Below are 10680 nucleotides of genomic sequence, written 5' to 3'. Positions count from 1 at the left end.
GGCACTCACCCTGCCTTTCCACAGGGGTCTCAAAGGGGCGGCCACGTGGCACTCACCCTGCCTTTCCACAGGGGACTCAAAGGGGCGTGTTCAGGTGGGAAACGTTTTTTGTATACAGAAGAATTCGTCACTAAATGTGGAAGGCATGATGCGACACCCGATGAAGCACACGACTCACTGAGGCCCAGACATGGGGGAGAAGGTAAACAGCCGAGGTTCACCCTACTGCTGACCAGGGAACACTATCCTCTAGGTCCTCACGGGACACAATAGCATCACCCAGGAGAATGTGGCCAGGCTCCACCCTCACTCCCAGTCTGCAGGAAATATCGGGAAAGAGAGCAACAGAAGTGACCCAGGAGAGAACATGCCAACAAATCCAGACAGCAGGATTTCTGCAGGACAACGGCTGGTCTCTCAGTCAGGGTCCACCTGAGGGGCTAGAAACATGGTTCTCGATGAGAAGAAACGTGTGGATGTAGCATCAACAGCAAGCTGCTCCCTCTGACACCTCCCGGGTTAGGCAAACCAGCAGTGAAGATGTTTGGGGAAAACGAGGGAAATGTGAATATGAACTAGATGTCACATGATGGTCAATCTTGCTAAGTGTGATAATGACGTTATGTCAGATGACGTTCAATCTTGTTGGGTATGATGATGACATTGTTTCTGATGATTGTCACTCTCATTTGGGTGATAATGACACTGTCAGATGACAGTGAATCTCAATGTGTGATAATGATCTTGTGTCAGATGATAGTCAATCTCGTTTCGGTCATAATGACACTGTGTCAGATGGTGGTCACTCTTGTTTGGGAGGTAATGACACTATGTCAGATGGTGGTCAGTCTCATTTGGGTGGTAATGATGCTGTGTCAGATGATGGTCAATCTCATTTGTGTGGTGATGACGTTGTGTCAGATGGTGGTCAATCTTGTTTGAGTGATAATGACACTGTGTCAGATGGTGGTCAATCCTGTTAAGAGTGATAATGATGTTGTGATTGTTGATAGAAATATAATTATTTAGAGGAGCATACTGAAATAATTAAGGGTGAAATAGCTCATTTGTAATTAATTTTACATAATATCAGCAAGAAAACAGATAAAACAAATAAAACAAGATGCTGACCATTGTTACATCTAGGTGATGGGTAAGGGTCTCAACTATACTGACTTTTCCTACTTTTCTATGTGTTTGAAAATTTTCATAAGTATAAATTAAAAAAGAAATTACCCATAAAGGCAAGACAAAGCACTTACTAGAGGAAGTGGAGAGAAGTGAAACACTTTTTTTTTTTCCTGCTGAGGAAGATTGGCACTGAACTTACATCTGTGCCAATCTTCCTCTATTTTAAAATATGTGGGTCCCTGCCACAGCACAGCTGACGAGTGCTGTAGATCCGTGTCTGGGAACCAAACCCAGGTCACTGAAGTGGAGTGTGCTGGACTTAACCACTTGGCCAGCAGGGCTGGCCCCTCTTTTTTTTTTAACTAAATGAAAGCCCAAAGGGGCATCAGAGAAGAGAGGAGGAAATGAGGCTGCACAGGAGACCGTGCAGTGGCAGGCAGGTTGACGTGTGAACACAGGAGAACCCCTGACACAGTGAAGGAAGAAGGAGGGGGAGGAGAGGCAGGAAGGGGCCACCTCCTCAGAGGAGACGCCTCCTGCCAGGGGCAGCAGTGCGCTCAGTCCTGTAGACGCCTGTGCAGGGGGCTGACCCCACCACCAAGGATGGCCGAGGCTCCGTAATGGGAGGTAGCACCCCGCCCTGCCCTGGTCCCGTGTGAAGACTGCCAGACCCTGCCAGACATGCACCCCACACTGAGACTAGGGGTCCCCAGGGACAAGCTGTGGGTCCAAGGTGCCCCTCGGGTGCAGACCACAAAGGTGTCCTCTGCCCACGGGTCCCTGGCTCTCATGCCGCCTGCACATCCTGTGGCCTCTGCCTGGGGCGCCCACTCCTGGATTGAATTTGAGGCGCAGTGGCTTTCACACCGGAACGTTCTTATGTGGTTTGTCCTGAGCTTCTGGTCACCTGCCTGCACCCAGCTCAGAGACCCTACAGAGGTGAGGGTGCAGGAATGAAGGGGCAGGAGGGCCACCTGTTCTTGGAGCAAACAGCTCCTCCAGACCCGACCGCCACTCAGCCTGGTCACGGCTAATGCGTCTCCACGTGAATGCTGCATCCCTCTCATGATGAACACTGCTCAGGTCTTTAAAAACATGTCCTTTCACATGCATGTGCTGCTCTTTCCAAGTGTCTCTGATCGAGATGCCACCTACACCTAGTTCTGAGATGAAAGTACGATGGCAGGGAGCCATGCCATGCCCGGCGACTCTGCAACACCCTCCTGCACGCCACAACTCCAAGGGGCAGGGGGTGTTAACCCAGGGAAGACAGGCAAAAGCCTGAAGGAGGCAGGGACAGAGGCATGTCAGGTGGATGTTCAGAAGGTTCCAGAACAGCAAGGAGAGGGACAGACTCGGAGGTCCAAGTGCAGACCTGGAGCTCAGGGACAGTCCAGGCTGGGGAGAGGACAGGCGGCATGGCGATGGATAGTCAGATCCAGGAAACATTTTGAAGGCAGAGCCAGGAAGTTTCCTGAAGCCATAGATGGTGGTTAGGGAGGGAGCGAGGTGTGGGCAGACAGGCCCCACAATACGGTCACTTTGAGACACCAACACTCAGGGACACATGGGTCTGAGCTGGAGTGGACCCTGAGAAGCTCTGGTTATTTGTGGCTTCTTCCATGCCCAGAATAAACAAGCCACAGGAGTGAGGGCAAGGGGAGCTGCATGCCCAGCCCAGGCAGTGGCTGGAGCAGAGTGAGGAAGAGATGCTTCCAGGCGGGGGGCCGAGGGCCCAGAGTGAACAGCAAGAAGGCTGCAGGACCCCTCGGGGGGCACAGCCCTGCAGGGTTGGGCTGAAGAGAGACGAGAAGGCAAGGAATCAGAGGGAGCAGCCACGGGCAAGCGCATATGAGAAAAGGGAGGGCCCTGGCGTGACGTCCCTGTGAGGGGGCTGGGGGCTGGTGCCGGTCAGCCCCGACAGGAGCACAGAGTCCACGTCTGGGCTGGGGGCTGGCAGGCATCCAGGAGCTGCTCAGTTGAGGGAAAGAGAAACTTGCACAGCAGTCGGACAGAGCAGCTCATGCCTGCTGAGCCTGCTAATGAGCAAACGGATGTGGAGTCCACAGCCTCGTCCACAAAAGCGTCGTCTGAGTGGACTGGGACACAGAAAGCTGCTCCTCCAGGCAGGTACACGGGGCGTGAAGAGTGGTCTGTCTCGGACTTGGTTCCTGGAAACTTATCTGAGTGGGACAGAGCCAGCACTACTGCTCAGGGGTGGTTTGGGGGTAACCAGGAAACCTCCTTCCTTCCCCTTCCTCGGGCAGCGACCCCGTGCCTGACCCAGTCAGAGGACGCTGGCGAGAGTCACAGCTGACCCGCTACAAGGAGCACGCAGGGCCAGCGCAGACCCTGATGAAACCCACCAACTGGGTCTGCTGAGGACATCCAGGAAGCCTGAGGGCATCTTTAAAAAACACAGACAGAAAAAACAGGTCTGCCTGAAGCTCGGAGGCCTCCTTGGCTGTGGAGCACACTTCCACAAGGACGCACCTGCAAGGGCCGCCCCAGGGGCACACTTCCACAGGAATCCGCCCATGAGGGCCGCCCCAGGGGCACACTTCCATGAGGACCCGCTGAGTCCCAGGGTGGCCGAGAGACAAATTGACATTTTTAGCAGCACTGCAGGGCTAGGGGCCAGGGTCACCCAGGGGTAAATGTCACACAGGCGCAAGGGTCACCAGGGTAAAGGTCAGATGGAATCAACAGAGGCCAGGGGCTGCAGCACAGCTCTGAATCATCTTAGTTCCTGCAAATGGACTGGAGTGACCCTGATGGACGAGGATCCTAAGCCTCAACGCCTTTCTTCAAACAGGTTTGCAAATACAATGTTTGGCACCCGAACGAAAACTAATTGAGAACATGAGGAGATGAGGAAAACATAATGAAAATAAGGAAGCAGCAGCCAGTGCTGGACCCACAGTGGTGCGCACTGCAGGCGCTAGACGGCAGGGAAGGGCCCTGGGAACAGCAGCTGTGTGGGTGGGTCCAGACCCACCCACAAATGAAGTCTCGAGGGCGAAGATGTGCACAGGATGACACACCCAGGAACAATGGCACATGAAGTCAGACTACTCACCACAGTACTAGAACAAGGAGAAAAATCATAGGGTTACTTCAACAGATTCAGAAAAACACACAATTTAACATCAATTCGTGAAACTCCTAGTGAACTAGGGATAGGACTTCGAGAAAACTGAGCGCCAGCACCCCACATAAACACAGGGTTCTGGAAGCTTCCCAGAGGGTAGAAGATGGGCACAGGCCAGCCGGCTGCCCCCTTGACCCCATGCAGCAGTGGCCTGGCCAGGGGGGTATGAGAACGAGCAGCAAAGGCTACAAGGATGGGAAGCAAGGCCATCTGTTGATGACACAACTACATCCACAGAAGACCAAAAGGCTCACAAATAAAAGGTCACATTTAGTCAGTGAGTTTAGAAGGTCACAGGTTTAAAGTTAGTTGAAAAAACTAACCATATTTCTACATATCAAGCAATTAAGCTAGGGAAAAAAGACCACTTAAAAGACCATCGAAATATCCCGGCACCAGAAATCCTGTTTCCCACCACCATGGAGCAGCTGGCACTGGACTGGCCCTCCTGCCACAACCAACCAGAACGGCTGGCAAAATCCTCAGGACACTGCTCTTCCTCACAAAGCGGAAGACCACTTACACGTGGCCCAGCAACAACATGAAGACACGCCCACCAAAACCTTACATGAATGTTTACAGCAGCTTTATCAATTGCCAACAACCGAAAACAGGCCCAAGCGCCTGGCAACTGCGGACTGATGAGCAAATCAAGGGGCATCCACACAATGGAGCACGACTCCCAACAACCACCAAAGAGTCAGCTCTTCATCCCCACGGAGTCAACCAACCCCAGTCTGTGCGTGCTATGGTTATAATCCACAGATGTGGAACCTGCAGATCTGGAGGGCCAACTAAGGGACTTGAGCACTGTGGATTTGGGAAACCTAGAGGGAGTCCTGGAACCAATCTCCCACAGATACCAAGGGATAACTGTGCTGAAATATGCAGCAACTCGAGGAACCTCAGAGTCCCTGCGCGAGGGCAGGAAGCCAGACACAAAAGGCTACATGCTGTGTGATTCCACTTACATGACGTGCCAGGAAAGGCAACCCTGCAGGGTCAGAAAGATACCCGGGCGTCGCAAGCTGAGAGGACAGGAAGCACCCTTGGGGCTACAGGGCAGGGAGCTGGTCCATACTGACATGTAGTGGAATGCAGAATTCGAAGGCTGGCCCTTCAGTCTGGGACAACCCGTGAGTGATTCTCGCTGACGACACAGTAAAGAGCATGGTGTCACCCCCGTGACTGCGTCACACTGAGTAAGGCTCCAACACAGATTCTCCTGCTGGCCTTCAAGAAGTACAGCGCCATGTGGTGGGCCCCAGGCAGGGAACCATGGGGCCTCTGGGAGAGTGCACGGCTGGCACCCAGCAAGAAAGCGGGGACCACAGTCTCACAGCAGAGAACTGAGTTTGGACACCACCAATGAGCCTCAGGAACTCCAGGTCCCAGGTCCAGACAGTACACGGCCTGGCAACGCCAGACAGCCTGGGAACCTGAACTCCGAGGTACAGACAGTGCACGGCCTGGTGACGCTGGACGGCCTGGGGGCCCCAAGCAGAGAGCTCCACCCAGAGTGTGGGCAGCAGCCGCAGACTCAGCCGCTGACAGTGCTGCTTTGTCCACCAGGCTTGTGGTAACTGGTGCAGCAACAGAGCACTAACGAACTGTGCACATAAAAGCATGGATTTACTGCGTGCAAATTATGCCTCAATAAACCCAATTTTGAAAAAACTAATGATAAACAGACTCAGCAAACCAGGACACTTCCATAACGGCACCTATAAAAAGCCCAAGCGCAGGGTGCACTTCACAGTCAAAGGATAAGCACTCGTCCTGGGTGACAGAGCATGGCGAGCGCGTGCCCTCCTACCAAATACGGGGCCCTAGCCAGGCACAAACACGGACAGGTAAGGAAGGGGCAGGACGGTCCCCACTCACAGACAACAGCACGTGCACAAAAACTGTGAAGAAGCTTCAAAAGAGCTACTAGAATTAATAAGTGAATTGAGCAAGGTCAATATGGGAAAAACCAATTGTTTCCATTTATTGACAACAAACAGCTGGAAATGAAACAAAACAGCAGTACTGTTTACAAAAGCATGAAATACTTGGGAAAAAATTCAAGGGAATCTGAATAAGATCCATACACTGAAAGCTACAGAGCCCTGCAGACCTAACCCCACTCAGCGGAGACCTGCAGACAGACACCAGGATGAGAAGACCCCACTCAGCGGAGACCTGCGGACAGACACCAGGACGAGAAGACCCCACTCAGTGGAGACCTGCGGACAGACACCAGGACGAGAAGACCCCACTCAGCGGAGACCTGGGGACAGACACCAGGACGAGAAGACTTAGAGCTATGCAGGTGCCAATACCTCTAATGGATCAACAGATTTGACTCAACCCCAATCCCAACCCCAGCAGCCGCTTTTTGCATTGACACATCAGTTCTGAAATTTACATGAAAATGCAAAGAGCACAGAAAAGCTACAATGGTTTTGAAAAAGAACAGGGTCTGAAGACTCATCATTACCTGGTTTCAAAATTTACTCTGAATCAATGGTAATCAGGAGAGAGTGGTGTAGATTTGAGCATCAGCAAACAGATCAAAGTGCTGGAACAAGTGTGGATTCACATGGACAAAAGTGAACCTTGAGTCTTATCTCAAACCAGACACAAAAGTCAGCTCAAAGGAGATCGTGGATCTAAATGTGAAAGCTAAAGACAAAAACTCTAGAGAATGGAGACAATCTTCACAACCCTGCAGTAGACAAACATTTCTTAGGACACACACTAAATAACAAAAATATTTTTTTGTTCCTTGACGGACAGAGGCTGGGAGGAAACACACAAAGTCTGTCGAGGCCTGAGCCAAGGAACACGAAGGCTCTGCAACTCACAAGGCACCAGCCCAGGGAGGCAGCACGCGATGATTTCTAAGTTTCCTCACAAAAGGAGATATAAGGAGACCAATAAGCACATGACAAAATGCTCCCATCAATAATCATCAATTTAAATTAAATTTAAATTAAACTGAATTAAAATTAAAATTACGGTGTTGGGAATTCTCATTTACTGCTGGTGGCAATGTAAAGGGCACGAAGACTTTGGAAACTGCTGGCTGTTTCTTTTAAAGTTATTACACGCACACTTAGCAGATGGCAGCACTTGTATTCCCAGAATTTACCTAAGAGAAGTGCAAACTCACATCCACAAAAAACAAGTCTACGTGGACTCAGAGCAGGTTTCTTTGCAACAGCAAAAATGGCAACAGCTGGGTTTATCAACAGGTGAGTGGCACAGCCATCAGCGGGTCACCACTTGGCAACAGACAGGAGTGAACCACCAACACACCACCACCCAGGTGGACACAGAGGCATGCACTCTGACCCCACCGACAGAAACTCTAATGCAGGTAAACACCTGCGGAGGCAGAAAGCATCTCTATGGCCAATAGGATGGAAACGTTGGGGGTGATGGAACCATTCCCTATCTTGCTTGTGGTGATTATACCGGTAAACAGGTCTGTCAAAACTAACAATATACACTTAAAAGTTTGTTGTTTGTCAATTAACCTCAATAAAGTTAATCCAAAAAGAAAAAAATGTCAAAAACCTATTGGATAAAAAAAAAATCCAACAAGATACACAAGATCACAGCACAGAGAAGCATGAAGCATCATGGGTGACTCAAGACTTAAACACAGGGAGGGACAGGCTACGTCCATGGACTGGAAAAGGAGGTGTGGTGGCCTCGACAGCCCAGCCTGGTTCACAGTTCACCGCTCCCCATCAAACCCCGGCAGGCGTTTGGTAGAATGCATCAAGTCGAATTTAAAACTCACACAGAAACGGCAAGAGACCAAGAGCAAGATGGTCCTAAAGAATGGCCGGCCAGAGGACGCCAACCAGGCTAGGCACACACGTGGCTTGCCCAGGACAGTCAGCAGACAAGGCGGGCAGAGGCCCAGGCACATGCTGGGCCACCGAGTTGAGTGCCAGGAAAAGGACAGTCTTTTCCACAGACGGTGCTGAGTCAAGCAGATATGGACACAGGCGAGAACAAGGCTTGACTGGCAGAGCAAACGCTAACAGATCAATGTGAGCCAAACGTGCAACTCCGGCAACAACAGAGGTGAGCACCTCTGTGACCTGGGTTTTAACAAAACTTATTTAGGATGTTACAAAAACCCAAAGGTACGTAGAAAAAGACTGATAGTTGGACTACGATAGAAATAAGAACTTCTGTTCATTACAAGACGTCACCAGGAACAAACAAGCCACAGAGGGACAATTTCTGCAAGACACATGTCACAGAAGGGCCTCTGTCCAGAACAGGCAGAGCTGCTAGAAACCCGTGGAAGCCAACAGCTCAACAGGCATGGACAGGCATAAGACCGAGCAGGCGGAGTGTGGGAGACGACGCCCCACGGCCGACAGAGCTTGCAGCTCTGCACACGCACACCCAGGCCAGGCTCGCTGGGGCGCTGTGGGGAAGGTCTGCCCATGTGGAGCAGTGCCCGAGCACTGCCACCTCCCAGAAGGAAGGCTTCTCTTGGTGACGCGCCCTCAGCACAAACACTGATCTCACAGAAGGTGACTGCAGGGGCAGGAGGGCCCTGTTCTCAGCAGGAGGGTCTGCCTGGCTCCACCCTCACCTACAGGGACAGATACTCAGGTCTGTGGCTGCTGCTACAGAGGAGAGAATCCTCTTTTCCCCATCTCCACCTTACTCTCGCCCCCACTGGTCATGATGAGAAGTTCTGGGAAGTTCTTAAATAGGCAATTTCTGAACTAAGGAGCAACAGTGGGACCCACACTAAGAGAAAGCGCGATGTGCGACGGTTGGTCTCAGAAACGCCCTGGAAACCAGGGTCCTGCAGTGGATGAAGGCCGGAGCCTGGCTGCTCTCCCAGCACCCAGCAGGGTGGCCAGGGACATGAGGAATGCACCGCCCTCTCCACGCGTGCAATCCCCCACCCCCTCACTCAAGGCTCACTCCTGCATCCTCGGTCACCACACACACACAGACCCCTAGCCTCTCGGTGGCTGTGGAGGCTGTGTGCTCTAAGCTGGGGTGAGCAGTTGGGGTTCAGAGGGCTGGAGTGACGTGTCTGAGGCCCCAGGCTCCCACACGAGGGGAGCTGCTTGCTACACAAACTCAGGGCCCTCCCAGGTCAGGGGTCCCAACTGAAGATGCCCTCTGAGCCCTGAGCACAGAAGCAAGGCCAGTGCTGGATGGTGGGAGACACTCGACAGGGATGGGTGAGCCCCCTTACCAGCCCAGACCCCACCAGAACAGACACTTCCACGCTGTGCAGCTGCAATCAGCTCTTTATGCACCAACCCCTCAAAACAGGGTACCTTGTTGTCAAGATCGAAAAGGTAAGAATCTTCTTCCCGAACGTCGGCTTCGGAGTCAGAGATGAGCTCCCCGACGTACCTGTGGGGGGCAGAGCGGATGAGAGTGAAGACAGCAGGTCGCCACCCTCAACTACAGGATGAAGTGCTCAGGAGCTGACGAAGCTCACACAACGGGGGCCAACATTTTGGAGAACTTTGCCCGTGACTGAAGTGGGATTTAACTTTAGGCTCCAAAAGATGATGGCACAGAAACCTCCCCATCTGATCAGGGATCCAGAACAATCCTCCCCTGAAAATCACTGATGGCTGAGGACATCTTCCTAAACGAGCCGTGAGCTGGTGAGAGAGTAAGTGCAGGCAGACAGCCAGAGAGGTGGTGAGGGCACTGAAGACAGCGGGAGCTTGGTTTCGGGGGCACCCAGTGGGTCCCAGGTGCGGCCAGGGCTTTGGCAGCCCCCTCCCGGGTGAGTCTGGGCGCCCCACCCAGCAGGTGTGCACTCACCCCACACTGCTGCATCCTTCCCCAAAATGACAGATGCAGCCGGCAGCCCTGGGTGACCCAGGCACTCACTTACTCGCAGACGAAGGTGCCCAGTGGGATGTCTTGCAGGGACCGCACGCCCCAGCCCATGTTCTGTGTCCGGTAGAGCTGCAGCCTTGCCCTAGAAAACAGGGTCAGCAACTTAGGGCCACATTCCACAACACCCAGCTCACACTCAGATTACAACATGAGTGCCAGGAGTAAAGGAGACAGGAAATACTGCTTCCATGTCTGAAAATGCCTTAGGTCTTCACACATCATGAAGCAGCGACTCCCAGAGAAACCCCGCAGGCTCTGAGGCACTTGCCCTCGGGAAGCTGAGAGATCTCAGAAAACAGCCTGATTGTCAGCGTGTGGAACACAACCCCTGATCCTCACTGTGCCTCAGTTTTCTCACCTGCAACACAGGGACAAGTGTGGGCTGAGCCACTGGGTTGTGATGAGGATCAAAGGAGCTAACACTTCTGTTGGCTCCAGGCCACGATGCAGGTTAGCTTGAGCAGTGGGTCAGCTACAGGAGCCGAGCTGGCCCCTCGGAGCAGGCA

The 10680-nt window shown here is 52.5% G+C and overlaps 1 protein-coding gene across 9 annotated transcripts in view; it reads right to left on the bottom strand.

Moving 5' to 3' along the window:
• EHMT1 (euchromatic histone lysine methyltransferase 1) overlaps positions 1 to 10680 on the bottom strand; it is a 197062-nt gene that overhangs the window by 5969 nt on the left and 180413 nt on the right. For all 9 annotated transcript variants that reach the window (XM_046642654.1, XM_046642635.1, XM_046642605.1 and 6 more), the window contains 2 exons: positions 10170 to 10256; positions 9595 to 9673 (listed from right to left, as the gene is read on the bottom strand). In XM_046642654.1, the coding sequence (XP_046498610.1) occupies positions 9595 to 9673; positions 10170 to 10256 (166 nt within the window). The remainder of the gene's footprint in view (positions 1 to 9594; positions 9674 to 10169; positions 10257 to 10680) is intronic.

Source organism: Equus quagga, chromosome 1 (genome assembly GCF_021613505.1).
Source record: "Equus quagga isolate Etosha38 chromosome 1, UCLA_HA_Equagga_1.0, whole genome shotgun sequence".
Classification (NCBI taxonomy): domain Eukaryota; kingdom Metazoa; phylum Chordata; class Mammalia; order Perissodactyla; family Equidae; genus Equus; species Equus quagga.
The sequence above is the reverse complement of the archived record's forward strand: the minus strand, read 5'-3'. Positions and strand labels throughout refer to the sequence as shown.